This window comes from Pseudophryne corroboree, chromosome 1 (assembly GCF_028390025.1).
Source record: "Pseudophryne corroboree isolate aPseCor3 chromosome 1, aPseCor3.hap2, whole genome shotgun sequence".
NCBI classification, from domain to species: domain Eukaryota; kingdom Metazoa; phylum Chordata; class Amphibia; order Anura; family Myobatrachidae; genus Pseudophryne; species Pseudophryne corroboree.
In genome coordinates this window covers 185,463,873-185,491,127 of record NC_086444.1, presented here as the reverse complement: position 1 = coordinate 185,491,127, position 27,255 = coordinate 185,463,873, and the positions used below count along the sequence as shown (strand labels likewise).

At 44.1% G+C, this 27,255-nt stretch overlaps 1 protein-coding gene across 7 annotated transcripts in view; it reads left to right on the top strand.

Moving 5' to 3' along the window:
- The window catches only part of EDIL3 (EGF like repeats and discoidin domains 3), a 1,054,167-nt gene that overhangs the window by 648,464 nt on the left and 378,448 nt on the right, over nucleotides 1-27,255 (top strand). For all 7 annotated transcript variants that reach the window (XM_063963959.1, XM_063963960.1, XM_063963957.1 and 4 more), the window contains one exon: nucleotides 9,326-9,507. In XM_063963959.1, the coding sequence (XP_063820029.1) occupies nucleotides 9,326-9,507 (182 nt within the window). The remainder of the gene's footprint in view (nucleotides 1-9,325; nucleotides 9,508-27,255) is intronic.

The window sequence follows — 27,255 nt, the reverse complement described above, 5'->3', positions numbered from 1 at the left end:
CCCTAATTTTGGAACCTCAACTTTTTTGTTCTCCATATTTTATAGGCAGAACTAAAAGGCACCTCAGGTAAACAATGGAGATGGATGGATTGGATACTAGTATACAATTATGGACGGACTGCCACGGTTAGGTGGTATAAAAAAACCACGGTTAGGTGGTATATAATACAATTATGGATGGACGGACTGCCTGCCGAGTTCCGACACAGAGGTAGCCACAGCCGTGAACTACCGCACTGTACACTGGTTGATAAAGAGATAGTAGTATACTCGTAACAACTAGTATGACACTATGACGACGGTATAAAGAATGAAAAAAAAACCACGGTTAGGTGGTATATATTATAATAATAATACAATTATGGATGGACGGACTGCCTGCCGACTGCCGACACAGAGGTAGCCACAGCCGTGAACTACCGCACTGTACACTGGTTGATAAAGAGATAGTAGTATACTCGTAACAACTAGTATGACACTATGACGACGGTATAAAGAATGAAAAAAAAAACCACGGTTAGGTGGTATATATTATAATAATAATAATACAATTATGGATGGACGGACTGCCTGCCGACTGCCGACACAGAGGTAGCCACAGCCGTGAACTACCGCACTGTACACTGGTTGATAAAGAGATAGTAGTATACTCGTAACAACTAGTATGACACTATGACGACGGTATAAAGAATGAAAAAAAAACCACGGTTAGGTGGTATATATTATAATAATAATACAATTATGGATGGACGGACTGCCTGCCGACTGCCGACACAGAGGTAGCCACAGCCGTGAACTACCGCACTGTACACTGGTTGATAAAGAGATAGTAGTATACTCGTAACAACTAGTATGACACTATGACGACGGTATAAAGAATGAAAAAAAAACCACGGTTAGGTGGTATATATTATAATAATAATACAATTATGGATGGACGGACTGCCTGCCGACTGCCGACACAGAGGTAGCCACAGCCGTGAACTACCGCACTGTACACTGGTTGATAAAGAGATAGTAGTATACTCGTAACAACTAGTATGACACTATGACGACGGTATAAAGAATGAAAAAAAAACCACGGTTAGGTGGTATATATTATAATAATAATACAATTATGGATGGACGGACTGCCTGCCGACTGCCGACACAGAGGTAGCCACAGCCGTGAACTACCGCACTGTACACTGGTTGATAAAGAGATAGTAGTATACTCGTAACAACTAGTATGACACTATGACGACGGTATAAAGAAAGAAAAAAAAATACCACAGTTAGGTGGTATATATTATAATAATAATACAATTATGGATGGACGGACTGCCTGCCGACTGCCGACACAGAGGTAGCCACAGCCGTGAACTACCGCACTGTACACTGGTTGATAAAGAGATAGTAGTATACTCGTAACAACTAGTATGACACTATGACGGTATAAAGAATGAAAAAAAAACCACGGTTAGGTGGTATATATTATAATAATAATACAATTATGGATGGACGGACTGCCTGCCGACTGCCGACACAGAGGTAGCCACAGCCGTGAACTACCGCACTGTACACTGGTTGATAAAGAGATAGTAGTATACTCGTAACAACTAGTATGACACTATGACGACGGTATAAAGAAAGAAAAAAAAATACCACGGTTAGGTGGTATATATTGTAATACAATTATGGATGGACGGACTGCCTGCCGAGTTCCGACTGCCGACACAGAGGTAGCCACAGCCGTGAACTACCGCACTGTACTGTGTCTGCTGCTAATATAGACTGGTTGATAAAGAGATAGTATACAATACATACAACAATATACTACTATACTGGTGGTCAGGCACTGGTCACCACTAGTCACACTGGCAGTGGCACTCCTGCAGCAAAAGTGTGCACTGTTTAATTTTAAATTAATATAATATTATGTACTCCTGGGGGCTCCTGCTATAACAACCTGCAGTGCTCCCCAGTCTCCCCCACAATTATTATAAGCTTTGCCTTTTATACATTGATGTGCAGCACACTGGGCTGAGCTGAGTGCACACAGACTGAGTCACACTGTGTGACTGGCTGCTGCTGTGTATCGTTTTTTTTCAGGCAGAGAACGGATATAGCAGAGAACGGATATATTATATTAAAATAAATAAAAGTTAACTAACAACAACTGCACTGGTCACTGTGGTAAACTCTGTCTGACTCTGCACAATCTCTCTCTCTCTTCTAATCTAATTTCTAATGGAGAGGACGCCAGCCACGTCCTCTCCCTATCAATCTCAATGCACGTGTGAAAATGGCGGCGACGCGCGGCTCCTTATATAGAATCCGAGTCTCGTGAGAATCCGACAGCGTCATGATGACGTTCGGGCGCGCTCGGGTTAACCGAGCAAGGCGGGAGGATCCGAGTCTGCTCGGACCCGTGAAAAAAACATGAAGTTCGTGCGGGTTCGGTTTCAGAGAAACCGAACCCGCTCATCTCTAGAGATTACATCCTAACTTATTCCAGAGGGTGCGCACATCTGCAAATTGTGAACTGATACTATGGATTTATTGGAAGTGTGTGACCACTTTAGCAGCTATTGTGGCATCATTTAAGTTGGAGCGCTGGTTTGAACTTTGTTTTTTAAGTGTAGTTGCTATGTCTATGTCTGTAGTATTAGACTGATGTACCATTTTTTTTAATAGGTTTATTTCTCTTACGTCCTAGAGGATGCTGGGGAGTCCAAAAGGACCATGGGGGGTATAGACGGGATCCGCAGGAGCTTGGGCACACTAAAAAGACTTAAAACTGGGTGTGAACTGGCTCCTCCCTCTATGCCCCTCCTCCAGACTCAGTTAGACTTTGCGCCCAGGAGTGACTGGATGCACACTAGGGGAGCTCTACTGAGTTTCTCTAGAAAAATACTTTTGTTAGGTTTTTTATTTTCAGGGAGCCCTGCTGGCTACAGGCTCCCTGCAGCGTGGGAGTGAGATGAGAGAAGCAGGACTTACTTCTGTGAGTTTCAAGGCTCTGCTTCTCGGCTACTGGACACCATTAGCTCCAGAGGGTTCGATCACTTGGTGCGCCTAGCTGCTTGTTCCCGGAGCCACGCCGTCACCCCCTCACAGAAGCCAGAAGGCAGAAGTGGGGTGAGTATGAGAAGATCAGAAGACTTCAGGACGGCAGAAGACTTCAGTGACGGAAGGTAAAGCACAGCGGTAACGCTGTGCTCCATGCTCCCACACACATATCACCAACGGTTGTCACTGGGTGCAGGGCGCTGGGGGGGGGGGCGCCCTGGGAGGCATGTTACTGAAGTTTTGTAAGGGCGGCATATGATTGTGGGTGCCGAGGCACCTTTTACAGACCCCCGCCGGCATTTTACATGAGTTTGAATTTGGCGGGCCGAAGCCGCCGGGAAGGGGGCAGAGCTTCGGTCTGCGGCTCACACGCGCCATTTTCTCCCTGCACCAGACGGAGGGAGAGACGCTGCCAGGACCTCCACGCTGATTTCAAGTAAAGGGGGCATCTCCAGAGGGGAGCCGCAGTGGGGTACAAGTCTTTTTGATAATAAGGCAGCGCTGGGTACATATATTCGTGTACCAATATACAGGCGCTGGGGTGTGAGCTGGCATACTCCCTCTGTCTCCTCTTCTGGGCAGCATTGTGGGCCTGTCACCTTGCTGGGACGGTTCTGTGTGGGTTGTGTGTCGGTACTACGTGTTGACATGTCGGAGCATGAATGTTATTCACCAGAGGAGGTTATGGGAGGTGGGGATGCGGGGCTAGATGTAGCACTGTCGACGCAGCCGACTCCTGATTTACTAGCACTCCTTAATACAATAAATTTTAATGTAGGTTCTTTATCTAAGAGGTTAGATAAGTCTGAGTCACAGACGCAGGTGTGGAAAAAGTCCATGGAGGAGGCTTTATCTCAGGTACAGACCCCATCCGGGTCCCATAAGAGGCCTTTTACTCAGGTGGGGGATACGGATACCGACACAGACTCTGATTCCGAGGTCGATTTCACTGAGGCTGCGTTACATCCACGATTAGTTAAGAGTATTCAGTACATGATTGTGGCTATAAAGGATGTTTTGCAAATTTCTGATGAACCTGCGGTACAGGAAACAAGGATTTGCTTGTTCAAGGGAAAGAAACCTGAGGTGTAGTTTCCCCCCTCTCATGAAATGAATACTCTTTGTGAAAAGGCTTGGGAGTCGCCGGATAAGAAATGGCAGATTCCCAAGAGGATTTATATGGCGTATCCTTTCCCCTCTGATGACAGGGAAAAATGGGAGACATCTCCAACTGTTGATAAAGCTCTATCCCGTTTGTCTAAGAAGGTGGCGCTTCCGTCTCCTGACAGGGCAGCTCTCAAGGATCCGGCGGTTCGCAAGTTGGAGACGTGTCTGAAGTCCATTTTCGCTAATACGGGTGCATTGCTCAGACCTGCTGTGGCATCGGTATGGGTGAGTAGTGCTATTGCTAAATGGGCTGAGAATTTAGCTAGTGACATGGATACTCTTGATAAAGATAATGTCCTTCTAACTCTCGGTTATATTAAGGACGCTGCGGATTACCTAAAGGACGCGGCAAGGGACGTCTGTCTCTTGGGATCAAGGACCAATGCCATGTCGATATCTGCCAGGAGGGCCTTGTGGATCCATCAATGGAATGCTGATGCCGACTCCAAGAGGTCTATGGAAGCTCTACCCTTTAAAGGTACTGTCTTGTATGGGGACGGCCTGGCGGACCTAGTCTCGACCGCGAATGCGGGTAAGTCCTCTTTTCTTCCTTATGTTCCCACACAACAGAAAAAGGCACCACATCAACAAATGCAGTCCTTTCGTCACAACAAATACAGGCGTGGGAAAGGTTCATCTTTCCTCGCCTCAAAGGGTAGAGGACGGGGAAGAAAACTTCCTGCAGCCTCAGGCGCACAGGACCAGAAGTCCTCCCCGGCTGCTACCAAGTCCACCGCATGATGCTGGGGCTTCCCTGGGGGAGTCCGGACCGGTGGGGGGCCGTCTTCTGGTATTCAGCCAGGTCTGGATTCAATCAGACCTGGATCCTTGGGTGTTAGGAATCGTGTCTCAAGGATACAAACTGGAGTTTAAGGAGATGCCCCCTCACCGGTTCTTCATTTCGGCATTACCAGTGGTTCTTCCGGACAGGGAGGTGGTCCGGGCGGCGATTCAAAAATTGTGTCTACAGAAGGTCATTTTTCCCATCCCTCCGTCCCAGCGGGGGGAGGGGTTCTACTCGAGCCTCTTTGTGGTACCGAAACCGGACGGTTCGGTCAGACCAATTCTAAATCTAAAATCCCTCAATCCATACTTGAAAGTCTTCAAGTTCAAGATGGAATCCCTACGAGCGGTGATTGCCAGCCTGGAGGGGGGGGATTTTATGGCGTCAGTCGACATAAAGGATGCCTACTTACATGTGCCGATATATCCTCCACATCAGGCTTTCCTCAGGTTTGCGATACAGGATTCTCATTACCAATTTCAGACGTTGCCGTTTGGGCTTTCCACGGCTCCGAGGATTTTCACCAAGGTCATGGCAGAAATGATGGTTCTTCTTCGCACTCAAGGGGTTTCAATTATCCCGTACTTGGACGATCTCCTGATAAAGGCGAGGTCCAAGGAACGGTTGCTGAGAAGTGTAGAGTTGTCACTATCGGTTCTGCGACAGCACGGTTGGGTGCTCAATTTGCCGAAATCCCAGTTGATTCCGACCACTCGGCTTCCTTTTCTGGGCATGATTCTGGACACGGAGTTACAGAAGGTATTCCTTCCAGAAGAAAAGGCTCGGGAACTGCAGACGATGGTCAGAGAACTTCTGAAGCCGATGAGTGTGTCGATCCATTATTGTACTCGGGTTCTGGGGAAGTTTGTTGCGGCGCACGAAGCCATTCCATTTGGCAGATTTCACGCCCGCGTGTTTCAGTGGGACTTGCTGAGCAAATGGTCCGGATCTCATCTACACATTCACCGGAAGATAAGTCTATCTCCCAGAGCCAGAATTTCTCTCCTGTGGTGGCTACAAGCTCATCACCTCCTGGGGGGACGCCGATTCGGTATCCAGGATTGGATACTTCTGACGACAGATGCAAGTCTCTGAGGCTGGGGCGCAGTCACCCAAGGAAGAAATTTCCAGGGAAAATGGTCGCTCCAGGAAGCCTGTCTCCACATAAATATTCTCGAGTTAAGAGCCATTTACAACGGCCTGCTCCAAGCAAGAAGTCTTCTTCAGGATCGACCGGTCCTGGTACAGTCAGACAACATCACAGCGGTGGCCCATATAAACCGGCAAGGCGGAACGAGGAGCAGAGCGGCAATGGCGGAGGCCACAAAGATCCTTCGCTGGGCGGAACAACACGTCAGCGCACTGTCAGCAGTTTTCCTACTGGGGGTGGACAACTGGGAAGCGGATTTCCTCAGCAGACACGACCTCCATCCGGGAGAGTGGGCTCTGCACCAAGAGGTATTTGCAGAAGTGACAAGACGCTGGGGAATTCCATTGATAGACATGATGGCGTCTCGCCTCAACAAGAAGCTCCCGAGGTATTGTTCCAGGTCAAGGGACCCACAAGCCACTGCAGTGGACGCCCTGGTGTCTCCGTGGGTCTTCCAGTCGGTGTATGTGTTCCCTCCACTTCCTCTCATTCCAAAGGTGCTGGGGATCATTCGTCGAGCAAGGGTTCAGGCGATTCTCGTCGTTCCAGACTGGCCAAGAAGGGCCTGGTACCCGGATCTTCAGGACTTGCTGGTGGAAGATCCTTGGCCGCTTCCTCTAAGAGAGGATCTGTTGTTGCAGGGTCCATGCATGTTTCCAGACTTACCGCGGCTGCATTTGACGGCATGGAGGTTGAGCGCCAGATCTTAGCTCGTAAGGGTATTCCCAGGGAAGTCATTCCAACTCTCATTAAGGCTAGGAAAGAGGTTACGGCGAAACACTATCACCGTATCTGGAGGAAGTATGTTTCCTGGTGTGAGCTTAAAAAGGCTCCTGCAGAGGATTTTCACTTGGGTCGTTTTCTCCACTTTTTACAGGTGGGCGTAGATGCAGGCCTGAAATTGGGTTCCATCAAAGTGCAAATATCGGCTTTGTCTATTTTCTTTCAAAAAGAGTTAGCTGCCCTCCCAGAGGTTCAGACCTTTGTGAAGGGTGTGATGCATATCAATCCGCCGTTTGTACCTCCTGTAGCTCCATGGGACCTCGATGTCGTCTTACGGTTTCTCATGTCTTCCTGGTTTGAACCTTTGCGTAAGGTTGAGTTGAAATTTCTCACTTGGAAGGTCGTTATGCTTTTGGCGTTGGCATCTGCCAGGCGAGTGTCGGAATTGGCAGCTTTATCGCATAAGAGCCCGTACTTGATTTTTCATTCGGATAGGGCGGAATTGAGGACTCGTCAACAATTTCTACCGAAGGTGGTTTCTTCATTTCACATTAACCAACCTATTGTGGTTCCGGTAGCTACGGAAGAGGTGGCGATTCCAAAATCTCTGGCTGTTGTAAGAGCGTTAAAAGTATATGTTTCTAGGACAGCTGTTACTAGGAAAACTGAAGCGTTGTTTGTTTTGTATGCGGCCAACAAGATTGGTCATCCCGCTTCAAAACAGACTATTGCACGCTGGATTTGTAGTACGATCCAGCAGGCTCATTTTTCGGTAGGACTGCCGGTGCCGAAATCGGTTAAAGCCCATTCTACCAGGAAAGTGGGCTCATCTTGGGCGGCTGCCCGAGGTGTCTCGGCGCTACAGCTTTGCCGAGCAGCTACTTGGTCGGGTTCGAACACTTTTGCTAAGTTCTATAAGTTTGATACCCTGGCCGATGAGGACCTGGCGTTTGCTCAGTCGGTGCTGCAGAGTCGTCCGCACTCTCCCGCCCGTTCTGGAGCTTTGGTATAATCCCCATGGTCCTTTTGGAATCCCCAACATCCTCTAGGACGTAAGAGAAAACAGGATTTTGGTACTCACCGTTAAATCCTTTTCTCCTAGTCCGTAGAGGATGCTGGGCGCCCGTCCCAGTGCGAACTATTACTTGCAGTGTGTTTTCTTACTGGTTAAGTTAGTTTGTACACGAGTTGTGTATTGGTTTGTTGCAGCTGGTTGCTGGAGTTTTATGCATACTGTTATCTGGTTTGGCGTTATTCCGGTTGTACGGTATGTTTATGGTGTGGGCTGGTAGTTTGGTAGCCCTTAGTTAAAACAAAAATCTTTCCTTGTACTGTCCGTCTCTCCTGGGCACAGTTCCTATAACTGAGGTCTGGAGGAGGGGCATAGAGGGAGGAGCCAGTTCACACCCAGTTTTAAGTCTTTTTAGTGTGCCCAAGCTCCTGCGGATCCCGTCTATACCCCCCATGGTCCTTTTGGAGTCCCCAGCATCCTCTACGGAGTAGGAGAAAAGGATTTAACGGTGAGTACCAAAATCCTGTTTTTTCCTTTATAGCATTTGTACCTATAGAGTCTAGACCAGTGGTCTTCAACCTCAACCCTCAAGTTTTGCCAACAGCTCATGTTTTGAGGATGTTTATCTGTGAAAGCAAGTGGGATAATGACTGGCCCGGCAAAAAAAGAGTAACTCACTTGTGTATGATTAAAGATATCCACAAACATAACCTGTTGGTGGTACTTGAGGACTGGTGTTAAGAACCTTTTGTGTGGAGGACTGTAGAGTCTGCCCTATAATGTGGATTAGCATGATGATACGAACAAATCCTTTATTAGCAGAATTGTGCAATAAAGTGTTTATGTTGAAAAGATAGTTTAATAATAGTAGTAAGGCATTAGTGCCACCCATACACCTTTTTATCCTGCCAAAGTTAATTGTAGGGCATCATCAGGGGTGGATTTTCTTGAAAGTTGTGTCCACTAATTCCCTTACATTTCCTCATTCAATGTTTGTGTCTTTAGAGTAACCCTGATAGATTGGTTTTATGAGTGTCTGCTTCCTAAGCCTTTACATCTGCTCATTGTTACACTTTATATTAAACCTTATCCATCCCTAATGACATACTGTAGTAGGACAGGTCCTCCATCCTGTGTAGAAAATCCTGACTTCCATCAGGAGTAGCTGGGACTCAAGTAATAAGGCCAGGCTAAGTCAGGGCAAAATATGCTTGGGGAAGCATTCATGTTTTACAGAAAACCTGATGTCCAGTCATGCTTTGCAGACCTTCATATTTAGGATTAGGAAGTGGTCCTACATGCATACTCTTAGGTAATTTCGGAGTAAAGAGTTTATATGTACATTGGTAGGGTTTATGTACAGAAATTATACACTATAAAACATGTTACAATTAGGATTTACAGTATGTCTTCTTTAGCTTTCTTTGCTTTCTTCCAGGATGTTCCGGGCCTCTTGGTATGGAAGGAGGGATCATCTCAAACCAGCAGATAACAGCATCTTCAACTCACAGGGCACTTTTTGGATTACAAAAGTGGTACCCTTATTTTGGCAGACTGAATAAAAAAGGTCTTGTAAATGCTTGGACCTCAGCAGAAAATGACCGGTGGCCATGGATCCAGGTAATCAAGTTATGTTTATTCGCTAGATGATTTGGAGTCATATCCTGGACAACTCATGGTTAATGTCCCCATTTGTGGAGTTTTGGGAGGTGTTTTACTACTGTACACAACAGTGGGAGATGCCTACACTGTTTGCCTTGCAACAATTCCCACCAGGGTCATGGCCACACATATACTGATGCGGTCACACCCCCAATGTGCCAGTCAGGCTCCTGCATCCCAGTTTGCATTCTTCCAATGTTGCAAGACATGATAAGAGCAGACAAGTCAGAAAAATCTGCAATAAAATTCGAATTAACCCTCTTTCCATGTTCCTGCTGTTACTGATAACGTAATTGTGCAACTTCCATTCTGTTTAGCACTTTTTAGAGAAAATAAAGGCCATAGGACGCAAATAGACAGGGTGGGGACAGCTCAGGTCTTGCCTCATGGCTCAGAAGCTTTTCGCTTTGACCCTGCTTCTATCTCCTGAGTCATTTTCTTCAATACTGTTTCTTCCTCCAACATACTAATGAATAAACCAGACTGATCAGTGTCTAAACCTCTTTTCGGTGTTTCTGTAAATTATTTATACCATTGTTCTCTGAGACACTGCCATCTGCTTGTTCAAATCATGGCATTTAGACTACTATGTTTCAATTTCAGCTTCCTTTTATCACGGGGAATTCTCTCTATCCACCTGTAACAATTATGTCTGAAATATCTGTCTCCTTTTCTGATCATTCCTTCCCCACTTCCCACAGACAAATGTCTTACTGCTAAATTGGCAGTATAATGGCTAAATATTAGCTCATTGTCATCTTTATTCTGTATTGCTCCTTACAGCTACATTTTACCTTGTTCTGAGCTTACTGCCAAAGGGTAGTCTCTGGAGTATGCCCCTTCGTGATGAAAGGAACTGCTTACACTGCAATACACAATGCCCACCTCACTGCATTAAAACATCTCCTAATTGATGTCCCTTTCAGGCTGGATAAGACGTTCCTTTTCTTTTTTTTTTCTTTTTTTTTTTGCACAACACACTTCATCATCAGTATGATTTATTTATGTGGCGCCAAAGATTTTGCATTGCCACACAGTCAAATGTACAAGAATGTTGTCAATAATACATGAATTCAGTTAAAAGTAATATCAATTCAAGAATAATACATGGACACAGAGTAATGCATGAGAACAATTAAGCATCATAATAAGTACAAGATTGCAAATTGATGTCATAGCAAGACTGAGATATAATAGAGATATAATTGGCTACTGTTCCCTATATAGTGTGCTAGTGACCCATTCAACCCTTATATGTATCCACATCAATAACAATTTTATATATTTGCATAATTTAATTGTGATCAACTCTGTGGTACATACAGTTCCTTGTTCATGAAAGAGCTGTGTTTCACATACGGTTTATTATATTTTGAAAGCACCAAGAAAAATGACTAGCCATAAATCAATGTTGACTTTTTCTTTAAAAGTTAAAACGTGTCAGTCATTTTTTTTAGGGAACTATTTAGCAAAGGCTCAAACAGCTTTTCTACGGCTCAGTTGGAGAAAGCCGTAGATTTCATTTCTGCATATTTAGAAAACAGAAAAGTGCCTTTTTGTCTCACCATGCACAATACTTTAGTCCCAACAGGTTCCAAAGAGAATTCAATTTATATAGAGGAGAGATGGAAATCTTTTATTCAAAACTCTAGCTCAGATTTATCAAGCCTTGGAGAGTGGTAAATAGCACAGTGATAAAGTATCAGCCAATCAGCTCATAACTGCCATGTTACCCGCTGTGTTTGAAATATGACAGTTATCAGCTGATTGGTTGGTACTATATCACCATGCAATTTATCACTCTCCAAGGCTTGATAAATCTGGGCCATATAATGTCATCTCTGCTGTAAATGTATCTGCACTGCATACCCTTCAACATTTTATACTCGAAAACTGGTTCAAATTAGGAAAAGGGGCATGGCCACTGGTAAAGGAGGCAGGTGCCCCCTTCTCTATACTTTCAATGGAGATTTAGTGAGTCAAAAATCGGTACAAAGCCCTTTTTGGCCGGTACAGACAATAAAAAAACAGTACTGTACCAGCCAAAAAGGTACAGTTGGAGGGTATGGCACTGGAGGAAAGCAGGGAAGAGACAGTTCTATTCCTGCTTTCTCCAAGAGTACAGCACCCAGTTGGCTCCTCCATCCCCTCGTCACAGTGACAACCTGAAACAGGTTCTGTGTATGCGTGACCCAGTACTTACACAGTATGTTAATGACATATGCTGACTTTTATTTTTTACAAAATAGAGCCCTTAGGGGCCGACTTATCACCATCCGCATCTGGGGATGCATATGTGAGGTGATAATACCGACCCAAAATTCGCAATGCGATCATTGATTACATTACACAGCTGTATCAATAATTGCATGCAGGGACAGAGCTTGTTAGTGTGTGCTGCGCATGTGCCGTCGCCCGACGTCGCCGATACCACTGCTGCCATCACCCCCTCCCCGTCGTGATGATCCCCCTTCACGCCGAGACCCCTACTAACCTTTACACTCATACTCACCAGTGGTGATCAGTGCTCCGTTGTGCACTGCCAATGCCTCAATATGCCATGCAGCCTGAGACATCCGGCACAGGTGAATTGCAGTGGGTTGTATAGCATAGTGAATTTTTCTTTACATGTGCATCTTATTCTCACTGCAAACACAGCGAAACACCACTCAGTTGTACCAGAGATGCCGGGCTTCAACTTTAACCACACAGGAATTAGTTTTAAATACAGTATGTGCAAAGGGCTGGTGTAAATAGATGCCTCCTGACTGCTTTCATGATCTGCTGGTGCGATACACCATTGGATTACTCTGCTTGACCATCGGTCATCTGAGTAACCCTCAGGTTGCTCAGGATGGCCATCTCTGACCTGCAGCCGAGGTCAGTAAATCTGTGTCACCAGACACTGACCTTGGCACTCCCACAAAACAGAGGCAACACGCCTCTGCTTTGTTGAATAGAGAGAGTTTCAGCCCCTTCCCCACCCCCAAATGCCCACATTGACTGTCAGTCATTCTGGGGCTTAGGGGGTACTGCGTGCAGAAGATGCAGGGCCCATTCTGCACATGCACAGAACTGATCGTGCACCATCGGACCTGTGCACTAACCATCGGGTTAGCATACAAGTCTGAAATTAAGCCCAGAGTTACAGATGAAGCTCAACAGAACTTGGCTGAAAAAAAGAACTGTGGCCTCTGCATTTTAGCACTTGGTATATAGATGCAGACTCAGTCGCACACTGATATACAGTGTCGCATTTCAAATTAGATATACAGGTGTCGCATATCAAATTAATAAATACAGTCTCATTAAGCGGTTTTGTTCCATCCGATTTGTTTAGTCGCACAGGACCTGGTAAGCAAAGAAGAAATCACAATACTCTTCTAAGCCTTTGTCTAGCATATTGTTCAAGGACTTTGATTTAAATGTCTTTCAAAATCGGGAGGGAACAGAATTCCATTGTACACATTATACAGGATAATAGTTTGCTTTATTTTACAGAGTAGCGTGTCTATCTTTACTAAAAGGAGAGATCCCATTTCTAGTTCTGATATATGTAAGCACCCTGGTCGTTGATACCCACTGCTGGATGTTGCTGGCACCAGCTATCACCCGATCGCTCTGGTAATGGCTGAACCATGTAGTGGCCAGAGGAAAAATTTAGAAAAGTATTTTTTCCCATTTTGAATATATGAAAATAATGTACATATATATTTTTACATATTTTATATAGATTTGGTTTTTCTATTACTTTTTCTTTCATTTAAAGTGGAAATCTCAAGTTGGGCCTACAGTAAATTGCATTGGCAAAGTGGGTCCATGTATGTGCAGATGGCTGCCAGGACTGCACTATGAGTACCAGCCCCTTCCATCCAGTATCAGAAGCAACTCTTGTGCAATTGGGGCAAAATAAAATTTGCTATTACCTGTACTATAATAAGTGGCTAAAGTAAATCTTAGTTATCACCAACCCTTAGCAATTAAAGCCTAAAGTAAGTGACTTTTATGATTTCAAGCTAGCTAATAATAAAAACAAGTTGTCATATATGTAAATGAAAGGGTAATTTGCAGTTTTATCATATCCCAAATTCCCTATGCATAAAACAATTGTTATATTTTTCATATTATTAAATGAAAATTATTATCCCCTTTTTATTGTTTCAAGCAAATTAGTGCATATTGTCATCATTATCTATGGAAAGTGTAGCAGGTGAAAACATTCTTATATATATGGTTGTCCAGAGTTTTGCAATTGTTAAAGTGTCAAAAAGCGACTGGTTTCTATAGAAACAACAGAGTTTAAACTAGATGAATGGCTTACCATGTTACATAAAACTCACATTAGTTAATCCCGAAATGTAAGGAGAATAAATAAAAAGAAGCAATGAAAACATTTTAGTAGCGAAAATCTAAAAAATTTGAAAATCTCTTTCCTTAATTACAGTACTTGGAATATTTAGTTGCTGGTTACCATAAGCATATGAAAACTTTTTTATACCAACATCAACAAGGCCTCATGTATCAGTGATGTTACTGTTTCCTAATGAAGTGATTAGCTGACTATTGGTTCTGACCACAACATCGCTGATGTCCCTGTATGTAGATGATAGATATACTTTACACTCTGCAGTGGTTTTTGCTTTATTGTTAATTTTTGGTCGTCTGAACCTTTCTGAGGTGAATTTGTACTTTGATAAATAGTTACATGATAAATGACCTTTCTCTTTTCCTGATGGTGTTTCCATCTTCATTTAATTGTGTAGAGGCGCTGCTCATAACAGTAGAAATAACTTTTAATAATAATGTCTGTATTTGACATTATCATTAAACAAGCAAAGATGTGATGTAGATGTGTTCTTCTCTTACATCTTGCCTTAACACACCACACAGTGGGAGATGCCTGGCATGAGTGATCTAACCGTTTCTGTGCAACTCCGTTAGCGTTAGATGTCTTATTTGCCGAAAATGCATCTTATTCACATCACTATGTGAATAAGATGCATAAGCAAACTCTGCTTATTAAAATGTTATGCAGCATATCTATATTCTCTGTGTGACAGTGTCTGTATATGCATATAAAATGCTACATTACAGTGTTCTCTAGGACCCTTTACAAACTTTTACCTTGGGGCCTACTATATATCTAGTTATGCCCGTGGACCTGCTCATTATAATGTGTTATAAAATGAACTGGTGGACATTATAATGTTATATAAAATGAACTGGGGCCACTGTAATGTGACATAATATGAACTGGGGCACTGTAATGTGACTCTATGGGGACACTGTATGTCATAATGTGAATTGGGGGTACTGTGTGACAAAATGTGTACTGGCAACCCTAAAACGTGACATAATGTGAAATAGAGCACTTCTGTGGTATCTAAAATAAACTAGGGCGCTACTATGGGCATAACATTGACTAAAGCACTTCTGCAACAAAAAAAGGGCACTATTATGGGGCATATAAGTAACAACTGCTGCAGAGAGGTGTCTTTCTAGAGGCATTGGGACAGGGGCCACTTCAAAATGTTGCTATGGGACCCACAAAGTTCTTGCGACACCTCTGCATGCTGCACACAAACTCTGCTATGCGTACTACTAGCATCATTTTGCGAATAATGCATTTTAATGAAAAAGGTTGCAAGAAAAGATGCTCGGTGCTACCAAGTCACACCACGCTATGGCGTGGCTAGAAGGTTGTTTAACGTGCAGGGAGGCTAGATGTAAGTGGACGCATCAGTGATTAGCTTTCTGGTTTTTACATCTTTCATGTTATAAGGTTTCTGGATAAGAGACTGTTACATGCAGTGACAGAATTAAACCCTGTGGATGCCCCTTGGTTGGCAAAATCTCTGGGCCCCCCTCGCAAATGATCTCCTAACACATTTTTAATTTTACCATCCAGCAGTTTTCAGTCTGGAAACTGTAATGTGAATCTGATGTCTGTGGTTTATGTACTTTAAGTTGTTAATGGGTACATTACATCAATACGGTATTTTCTATATAAAGTCTTTCATGTAAAGTGTTCGTTTCTTTGAGTTGATTCTCTTTTTGAAACAAAGGCCCTCATTCCGAGTTGTTCGCTCGCTAGCTGCTTTTAGCAGCATTGCAAACGCTAGGCCGCCGCCCTCTGGGAGTGTATCTTAGTATAGCAGAATAGCGAATGAAAGATTAGCAGAATTGCTACTAAATAATTCTTTGCAGTTTCTGAGTAGCTCCAGACCTACTCCTAGATTGCGATCAGCTCAGTCCGTTTAGTTCCTGGTTTGACGTCACAAACACGCCCTGCGTTTGGCCAGCCACTCCCCCGTTTCTCCAGACACTCCCGCGTTTTTGCCTGACACGCCTGCGTTTTTTAGCACACTCCCGGAAAACGCTCAGTTACCACCCAGAAACGCCCCTTTCCTGTCAATCACTCACCGATCAGCAGTGCGACTGAAAAGCGTCGCACAAACACCAGCAAATCTACTAAGTTTTGTGTTAAATAACTTAGCGCATGCGCTCTGCGTACCATGCGCATGCGCATTTAGCAGCAAATCGCAGCATAGTGAAAATCGTCAACGAGCGAACAACTCGGAATGACCACCAATATAAGAAAGCTTGATTGGAATTTTCTTTCAAGATCAACTCAAGATTGTTTTGATCTGTTGTCGTGGGGCCCCTAAAAGGCGCGGAGAACATAGGCCGGTGCCTACTCTGCCTATTTAGTATTCCAACACTAGTTAAATGTATGCATGTTTATATTTCTGTGTTTCTGTATGACAGTTATAAGTTATACTATATGCAGAACACAGCCCTAAGATAATATTTACATTCACAGCTGTAGCTATAGCACATAAACATTGTACAACAGTCAGAGTCACGCCGTAAATAATCACAGCAAACAAAACAAAAAAATTAAACTACTTAAATTTACATGGCTTTCTTATATGATAATCCAGTTGTATTATCCCAATAAACATTACAAAGGGGATAGAGAAGCTCTGGGAAGTACATTCAGAAACATATAATTTTTTTCTGTAGTGCAGTAATGTCAATTTAAAGCATGCCAGCAAATGAAGAACATTGAATAACCAGCAAAACTTGTAACTTAAATCATTTCTTTAGGAACTGAGACTGCTGGTTCTATGTTTCTGTGTATCTGCTATCAGATATTGGGGGCAATTCCAAGTTGATCGCAGCAGGAATTTTGTTAGCAGTTGGGCAAAACCATGGGGGTAATTCCAAGTTGATCGCAGCAGGAAATTTTTTAGCAGTTGGGCAAAACCATGGGGGTAATTCCAAGTTGATCGCAGCAGGATTTTTGATAGCAATTGGGCAAAACCATGTGCACTGCAGGGGAGGCAGATATAACATGTGCAGAAAGAGTTAGATTTGGGTGGGTTATTTTATTTCTGTGCAGGGTAAATACTGGCTGCTTTATTTTTACACTGCAAATTAGATTGCAGATTGAACACACCCCACCCAAATCTTACTCTCTCTGCACATGTTATATCTGCATCCCCTGCAGTGCACATGGTTTTGCCCAATTGCTAACAAAAATCCTGCTGCGATCAACTTGGAATTACCCCCCATGTGCGCTGCAGGGGAGGCAGATATAACATGTGCAGAGAGAGTTAGATTTGGGTGTGGTGAGTTCAATCTGCAATCTAAATTGCAGTGTAAAAATAAAGCAGCCAGTATTTACCCTGCACAGAAACAAAATAACCCACCCAAATCTAACTCTTTCTGCACATGTTATATCTGCTCCCCCTGCAGTGCACATGGTTTTGCCCAACTGCTAAAAAATTTCCTGCTGCGATCCACTTGGAATTACCCCCCATGTGCACTGCAGGGGAGGCAGATTTAACATGTGCAGAGAGAGTTAGATTTGGGTGTGGTGAGTTCAATCTGCAATCTAATTTGCAGTGTAAAAATAAAGCAGCCAGTATTTACCCTGCACAGAAACAAAATAACCCACCCAAATCTAACTCTTTCTGCACATGTTATATCTGCCTCTCCTGCAGTGCATATGGGGGGTAATTCCAAGTTGATCGCAGCAGGAATTTAGTTAGCAATTGGGCAAAACCATGTGCACTGCAGGGGAGGCAGATTTAACATGTGCAGAGAGAGTTAGATTTAGGTGGGGTGTGTTCAATCTGCAATCTAATTTACAGTGTAAAAATAAAGCAGCCAGTATTTACCCTGCACAGAAATAAAATAACCCACACATATCTAACTCTCTCTGCACATGTTAAATCTGCCTCCCCTGCAGTGCACATGGTTTTGCCCAATTGCTAACTAAATTCCTGCTGCGATCAACTTGGAATTACCCCCATGGTTTTGCCCAACTGCTAACAAAATTCCTGCTGCGATCAACTCAGAATTACCCCCATTGTCATGATCGATTGTTTCTCTTAATGTCATTATTAAATGCAATTGCTCTTTTTCCACACTTGTATTGTTTTTATTGTATGCCTTTTCATTCTGTGATTACATTGATCTTAACCACTATAGTATAATCTTATCTGAGATTAAACTTGTTTTAAATTATCCACTACTTGTTGAGTTACATCCCTTTAAACCAGAGATTTTCAACCTTTTACAACTCGCGGCACACTGAACAAGATTTAAATATTGCCATGGCACATTCAAATATAATGGTGATGCATGGTGCAGTTGCGTGTCCTAGGATGTCATGTTGCAGTTTCTCCATAGGTAACGCCTGAGCCCCATCTGAGAAAGCCAGAAGAGCCCAACACTGCCCGGGCCCAAAATTAGAACTGGCTCTGCAACCACTAAACCAAGGGCCGGTGCAAGGTCTCTATGCACCCTAGGCAAATCTCCACAGCCTTGCGCCCCCTAACATTTCGGAGGGGAGATGCAAGTGGCCACTAGGTGGACTAGGGTATATTGCATTATTATACATATACAGAAAGAAGAAACCACACTCATGGACTTTTAAAGTGAAAAAGTTTCAAATCCTTGAATGATGACCGTTCTTTCTGCCTATGTATACATGGTAGCTGGCATGTTGGCAATTGTATAGGACACTGAGGCCAATTTACATTTTTTTTGCTGAGTGCTGGGATAATTCTCTATCTATCTTGTATACACTGCATCTGTATATGGGGTAGGTAGAATATTTAATTGTATGTGTATACAGTACATACATACAGTATTATATACATATATTTGTATGCTCCTTATTGTGTTCCATCCCCCCCATCTGTAAGTTAATTACTGACCCCCAGCTGCATATAATTAGACCCGCAGCAGCAGCCAGCACAGTGTAAGGAGGAGGCCACACACAAAGTCATCCTTCAGTGTTTTGCTAGATTAATTTAATTGCGCCCTCCACGAGCCGGCCCCCCTAGGCAGCCGCCTAAAGCTGCCTAATGGTAGAGCCGGCCCTGACTAAACCCACCAGTATTGATCGTTCCAGGGCCTCAGTAGCGGTAAAACACTGACGGGCCTGGCTCTGCTTCTATGGCGGCACACCTGGAGACTGCTCAGGGCACACTAGTGTGCCACGGCACAGTGGTTGAAAAACACTGCTTTAAACCATACAAGTTGCCTACTTCTGCTAAAGCATTTCAGGGAGATTGTGAAAATAAGACCTATGACAAGGGTGAGGAAGGGGACATAAAACTGATGTACATCCAAATGCAAATGAAACCCAAATAATTTATATATATATGTATATATAATTGTATATATATATATATATATATATATATATATATACAGAGGACCCTGCACTCTCCTTAGCAGCTTCATTTACCTTAATGCTTCAATATACATCTGAATAAACTAGAGATGAGCGGGTTCGGTTCCCTGAGAACTGAAACCTACCGGACTTCACTACCCGAGGCCAGATCTGAGCCCGGCTCAGGTTTTCCTGCCTGACTCGGAAACCAGGACAAGGCAAAATGTCATCATCCCACTGTCAGATTCTCGCGGGTTTTGGATTCCATATAAGGAGCCATGCGTCACTGCTATTTTCACTCAGGAATTGGAGAGTGTAGCGAGAGGACGTGTCTCCGTCCTCAGTGTCTGTGATGGAGGGAAAGTGGGGTGGCAATTCCAGTGCTGTCTTGTGCTGTTCAGTCTAGTGTAGTGTCTTATGCTGCATCTGTCCAGTCACAGTGGTGGTGTCCTCTGCTGCCATATGTCCAGTGTAGCTGTATAAGTCCAGTGCAGTGGTGCTGTGTTGTCCTGCATCAGTCCAGTGGTGGTGTCCCTGTGCTGCCGTATAAGTCCAGTGGTACTGCCGTATATGTCCAGTGGTACTGCTGTATAATTCCAGTGATACCGCCGTATAATTCCAGTGATACCGCCGTATAATTCCAGTGATACTGCTATATAATTCCAGTGATGCTGCCGTATAAATCCAGTGGTACTGCCGTATAAATCCATTGGTACTGCTGTATAATTCCAGTGATGCTGCCGTATAAATCCATTGGTACTGCTGTATAATTCCAGTGATGCTGCCGTATAATTACAGTGGTACTGGCGTATAAATCCAGTGATACTGCTGTATAAATCCAGTCCAGTGGTACTGCCATATAAATCCATTGGTACTGCTGTATAAGTCCAGTGGTACTGCCGTATAAGTACAGTGATGCTGCCGTATAATTCCAGTGGTACTGCCGTATAATTACAGTGATACTGCCGTATCAGTCCAGTAGTACTGCCGTATAATTACAGTGATACTGCCGTATAATTCTAGTGATACTGCCGTATAATTCCAGTGGTACTGGCGTATAAATCCAATGATACTGCCGTATAAATCTAGTCCAGTGGTACTGCCGCATAAATCCAGTGGTATTGCCGTATAATTCCAGTGGTACTGGCGTGTAAGTCCAGTGATACTGCCGTATAAATCCAGTCCAGTGGTATTGCTGTATAAATCTAGTGATACTATCCTGTGCTGTATATTATTTACTCCATTTAAAGGGGTTATTCATATTTAATCCAAATAATTTTTACAGGGTTTGCCCTGTGTGGTGTAGGGATACGCTGTCCTGTGCCGCATATTGTGTTATATAACTCCAGAAAAATAATGGAGAACAAAAATTTGGAGGATAAAATAGGGAAAGATCAAGAACCACTTCCTCCTAGTGCTGAAGCTGGCACTAGTCATTACATAGACGATAAAATGCCATCAACGTTTTCTGCCAATCTGATGCCCAATGTGATAGTAGAGGTTATGTAAAATCCAAAAAGGCAAAGTTCAGTAAAAAGACCCCAAAAAAATAATTGAAATTGTCTGAGGAGAAACGTAAACTTGCCAATATGGCAAGGAACGGCTAAGGCCCTGGCCTATGTTCATGACTAGTGGCTCAGCTTCACGTGATGATGGAAGCCCTCAACCTCCTGCTAAAAAAATTCTAAGAGTTAAGCTGGCAAAAGCATAGCAAAGAACTGTGCATTCTAAGATGGTATCACAAATCCCAAAGGAGAGTCCAAGTGTGTCGGCGGTTGTGATGCCTGACCTTCCCAACACTGGATGTGAAGAGGTGGCTCCTTCCACCAATTCCATGCCCTCTGCAAGTGCTGGAAGGAGCACCCACAGTCGAGTTTCTGATATTCAAATTGAAGATGTCACTGTTGAAGTACACCAGGATGAGGATATGGATGTTGCTTGCGCTGAGGAGGAAGTTGACGATGAGGATTCTGATGGTGATGTGGTTTATTTAAATCAGACAACGGGGGAGACAGTTTTCTGTGGGATGAATAAGCCCATTGTGATGCCTGGGCAAAATACCAAAAAAGCTACCTCTTCGGTGTGGAATTATTTCTCAACAAATCCGAACAACAGGTGTCAAGCCATATGTTGCCTTTGTCAATCCGTAATAAGTAGGGGTAAGGATGTTAACCACCTAGGAATATCCTCCCTTATATGTCACCTGCTGCACATTCATCAGAAGTCATTGTCAAGTTCAGGAACTTTGGGTAAGAGCGTAAGCAGTCCACTGACACCTAAATCCCATTTTCCTCTTGTACCCAGGCTCCTGCAAGACACACCACCAACTCCCTCAACGTCAACTTCCTCCTCAGTCAGGAACATCAGTAGTCCTGCAGGCCATATCACTGGCAAGACTGAGGAGTCCTCTCCTAACCGGGATTCCTCCGGAGGATCCTTGAGTGGTAGGCCTACTGCTGCTGATGCTGTTGTTGCTGCTGGGAGTTGATCGTCATCCCAGAGGGGAAGTCGGAAGACCACTTGTACTACTTCAACTAAGCAATTGACTGTCCAACAGTCCTTTACGAGGAAGATGAAATATGACAGCAGTCATCCTTTTGCAAAGTGGATAACTGAGGCCTTGACAGCTATGTTGATGTTAGACGTGCATCCGGTATCCGCCAGTAGTTCAGTGGGACTTAGAGAATTGATGGAGGTAGTGTGTCCCCGGTACCAAATCCCATCTAGATTCCACTTCACTAGGCAGGCGATACTGAGAATGTACAGAGATGTCAGAAAAAGTGTCCTTAGTGTCCTAAAAATGGAGTTGTACCCACTGTCCACTTAACCACGGACATGTGGACAAGTGGAACAGGGCAGACTAAGGACTATATGACTGTGACAGCCCACTGGGTAGATGTATTGCCTCCCGCAGCAAAAACAGCAGCTGCACCAGTAGCAGCATCTCGCAAATGCCAACTCGTTCCTAGGCAGGCTACGCTATGTATCACCGCTTTCCGTAAGAGGCCCACCGCTGACAACCTCTTACGGAAACTGAGGGGCATCATAGCACAATGGCTTACCCCACTTAGACTCTCCTGGGGATTTGTGATATTTGACAACGCCACCAGTATTGTGCGTGCATTACATCTGAGCAAATTCCAGCACGTCCTATGTTTTGCACATACAATTAATTTGGTGGTGCAGAATGTTTTGAAAAATGACAGGAGCATGCAGGAGATGCTGTCGGTGGCCAGAAAAATTGTGGGACACTTTCGGCATTCAGGCACTGCGTGCTGAAGACTGGAGCGCCAGCAAACACTCCTGAACCTGCCCTGCCATCAGCTGAAGCAAGAGGTGGTAACAAGGTGGAATTTAACACTCTACATGCTTCAGAGGATCGAGGAGCAGCAAAAGGCCATTCAAGCCTATAGATCCACGTACGATATAGGCAAAGGAGGGGGAATGCATCTGACTCAAGCGCAGTGGAGAATGATTTCCGTCTTGTGCAAGGTTCTCCAACCCTTCGAACTTGCCACACGTGAAGTCAGTTCAGACACTGCCAGTTTGAGTCAGGTCATTCCCCTCATCAGGATTTTGCAGAAGCAGCTGAAGAAATTGAAAGAGGAGCTAATATGGTGTGATTCCGCTAAGTATGTTGGACTTGTGGATGGAGCCCTTCATTTGCTTCGCCAGGATTCAAGGTTGGTCAATCTGTTGAAATCAGAGCACTACATTTTGCCACCGTGCTCGATCCTAAGTTTAAAGCCTACATTTTATCTCTCTTTCTGGCAGACACAAGTCTGAAGAGGTTCAAAGACCTGCTGGTGAGAAAATTGTCAACTCCAGCGGAACATGACCCGTCAACAGCTCCTCCTTCATTTTCTCCCGCAACTGGGGCTGCGAGGAAAAGGATAAGGTTTCCTAGCCCACCCGCTGGCAGTGATGCAAGGCAGTCAGGAGCGAGTGCTGACATCTGGTCTGGACTGAAGGACCTGCCAACGATTACTGATATGTCTACTATTACTGCATATGATTCTGTCACCATTGAAAGAATGGTGGAGGATTATATGAGTGACAGCATCCAAGTAGGTATGTCAGACAGTCCGTACGTATACTGGTAGGAAAAAGAGGCAATTTGGATGCCCTTGCACAAACTGGCTTTATTTTACCTAAGTTGCCCCCCCCCCTGCAGTGTGTACTCCAAATGAGTATTTAGTCCAGCTGGTAACTTTGTCAGCAATTGGCTTAGGAGGTTACTTCCACAAAATGTGGATAAGATGATGTTCATCAAAATGAATTATAAATTCCTCCAGGAAGACCTTGACCAGCAATTGCCTCCAGAAAGTACACAGGGACCTGTGATGGTGGATTCCAGTGGGGACGAATTAATACTCTGTGAGGAGGAGGATGTACACACTGAAAGGGGTGAGGAATTGGAGGATGAGGTTGACATCTTGCCTCTGTAGAGCCAGTTTGAGCAAGGAGAGATTGATTGCTTCTTTTTTGGTGGGAGCCCAAACAAACCAGTCATTTCAGCCACAGTCGTGTGGCAGACCCTGTCGCTAAAATGTTTGGTTTGTTAAAGTGTGCATGTCCTGTTTATACAACATAAGGGTGGGTGGGTGGGAGGGCCCATGGACAATTCCATCTTACACCTCTTTTTCTTCATTGCATCATGTGCTGTTTGGGGACTAGTTTTTAAAGTGCCATCCTGTCTGATACTGCCGTATAAGTCCAGGGGTACTGCCGTATAAGTCCAGTCCAGTGGTGCTGTCTTGTGCTGCATCAGTCCAGTGGTGGTGTCTTGTGCTGCCATAAGTCCAGTGGTGATGTCCTGTGCTGTATATTATTTACTCCAAATAAAAGGGTTATATACATTACTTATATTATTATCCAAATAATTTTTACAGGGTTTGCCCTATGTGGTGTAGTGGTACGCTCACATGTGCTGCATATTATTATAATAACTCCAAATAAAAGGGTTATTATTATCCAAATTAATTTTCCAGGCTTTTCCGTGTGTGTGGTTTAGGGGTACGCTCTCCTCTACCACCAATATTGTGTGTGAATTACATCTGGGCAAATTCCAGCACGTCCCATGTTGTTTGTGCCGCACACTTGTGTCGCTTAGCTTAGTCATTCAGCTACCTCATTGCACCTCTTTTTCTTCTTTGCATGATTTGCTGTTTGGGGCCTAGTTTTTTAAAGTGCCATCCTATCTGCCACTGCAGTGCCACTCCCAGATGGGCCAGGTGTTTGTGCCGCACACTTGTGTTGCTTAGCTTTGCCATCCAGCGACCTTATTGCACCTCTTTTTCTTCTTTGCATGATGTACTGTTTGGGTCCTTTTTGTTAAATCTGCCATTCTGTCTGCCACTGCAGTGCCACTCCTAGATGGGCCAGGTGTTTGTACCGCACACTTGTGTCGCTTAGCTTAGTCATACAGCCACCTCGATGCAACCTTTTGGCCTAAAAACAATATTGTGAGGTGTGAGGTGTTCAGAATAAACTGGAAATGAGTGGAAATTAATGCTATTGAGGTTAATAATACCGTAGGATCAAAATTACCCCCAAATTCTGTGATTTTAGCAGTTTTTATGTTTTTTTCAAAAATCATTCAGATCCAAAACCAAAACCAAAACACTAAAGGGTGGTTTGGGCAAAACCAATCCAGATCCAACACACGAGCATGGAACCAGGACCAAAACCAAAACACAAAAAGTGCCCACCGCATATCTCTAGAATAAACAATGGGGTTTTGGTTTGTGAATTGTACAATGCATGTAAGCTTGCGACCCACTCCACGGGACCCGATTTCACCGCAAGTCCTACTCTATCACATAAACTTACACACAGATTTTTTTAGAGACCTGGCTCCTGCTGTCTCATAGGGGAACTTTTTCTTACCAACACAACTTCACAAGTGTGCTTACCTGGTTTAAAGCTCACCTGCCAACTAGAGATGAGCGGGTTCGGTTTCTTTGAATCCGAACCCGCACGAACTTCACTTTTTTTTTCACGGGTCCGAGCGACTCGGATCTTCCCGCCTTGCTCGGTTAACCCGAGCGCGCCCGAACGTCATCATGACGCTGTCGGATTCTCGCGAGACTCGGATTCTATATAAGGAGCCGCGCGTCGCCGCCATTTTCACACGTGCATTGAGATTGATAGGGAGAGGACGTGGCTGGCGTCCTCTCCATTTAGATTAGATTTAGAAGAGAGAGAGAGAGAGAGAGAGATTGCTGTGATACTGTAGATTAGAAGAGAGTGCAGAGTGCAGACAGAGTTTAGTGACTGACGACCACAGTGACCAGTGACCACCAGAGACAGTGCAGTTGTTTGTTTTATTTAATATATCCGTTCTCTGCCTGAAAAAAACGATACACAGTCACACAGTGACTCAGTCTGTGTGCACTGCTCAGCCCAGTGTGCTGCACATCAATGTATTGTATATAAAGCTTATAATTGTGGGGGAGACTGGGGAGCACTGCAGGTTGTTATAGCAGGAGCCAGGAGTACATGATAAATAATATTATATTAAAATTAAACAGTGCACACTTTTGCTGCAGGAGTGCCACTGCCAGTGTGACTAGTGGTGACCAGTGCCTGACCACCAGTATATTAGTAGTATTGTATACTATCTCTTTATCAACCAGTCTATATTAGCAGCAGACACAGTACAGTGCGGTAGTTCACGGCTGTGGCTACCTCTGTGTCGGCACTCGGCAGGCAGTCCGTCCATCCATAATTGTATTATATACCACCTAACCGTGGTTTTTTTTTTCTTTCTTTATACCGTCGTCATAGTCATACTAGTTGTTACGAGTATACTACTATCTCTTTATCAACCAGTGTACAGTGCGGTAGTTCACGGCTGTGGCTACCTCTGTGTCGGAACTCGGCAGGCAGTCCGTCCATCCATAATTGTATTATAATATATACCACCTAACCGTGGTTTTTTTTTCGTTCTTTATACCGTCGTCATACTAGTTGTTACGAGTATACTACTATCTCTTTATCAACCAGTGTACAGTGCGGTAGTTCACGGCTGTGGCTACCTCTGTGTCGGAACTCGGCAGGCAGTCCGTCCATCCATAATTGTATTATAATATATACCACCTAACCGTGGTTTTTTTTTCGTTCTTTATACCGTCGTCATACTAGTTGTTACGAGTATACTACTATCTCTTTATCAACCAGTGTACAGTGCGGTAGTTCACGGCTGTGGCTACCTCTGTGTCGGCACTCGGCAGGCAGTCCGTCCAACCATAATTGTATTATATACCACCTAACCGTGGTTTTTTTTTCATTCTTTATACCGTCGTCATACTAGTTGTTACGAGTATACTACTATCTCTTTATCAACCAGTGTACAGTGCGGTAGTTCACGGCTGTGGCTACCTCTGTGTCGGCACTCGGCAGGCAGTCCGTCCAACCATAATTGTATTATATACCACCTAACCGTGGTTTTTTTTTCATTCTTTATACCGTCGTCATACTAGTTGTTACGAGTATACTACTATCTCTTTATCAACCAGTGTACAGTGCGGTAGTTCACGGCTGTGGCTACCTCTGTGTCGGCACTCGGCAGCCCGTCCATAATTGTATATACCAGTGACCTAACCGTGGTTTTTTTTTCTTTCTTTATACATACATACTAGTTACGAGTATACTATCTCTTTATCAACCAGTCTATATATTAGCAGCAGACACAGTACAGTGCGGTAGTTCACGGCTGTGGCTACCTCTGTGTCGGCACTCGGCAGCCCGTCCATAATTGTATATACCACCTAACCGTGGTTTTTTTTTCTTTCTTTATACATACATACTAGTTACGAGTATACTATCTCTTTATCAACCAGTCTATATATTAGCAGCAGACACAGTACAGTGCGGTAGTTCACGGCTGTGGCTACCTCTGTGTCGGCACTCCGCAGCCCGTCCATAATTGTATATACCAGTGACCTAACCGTGGTTTTTTTTTCTTTCTTTATACATACATACTAGTTACGAGTATACTATCTCTTTATCAA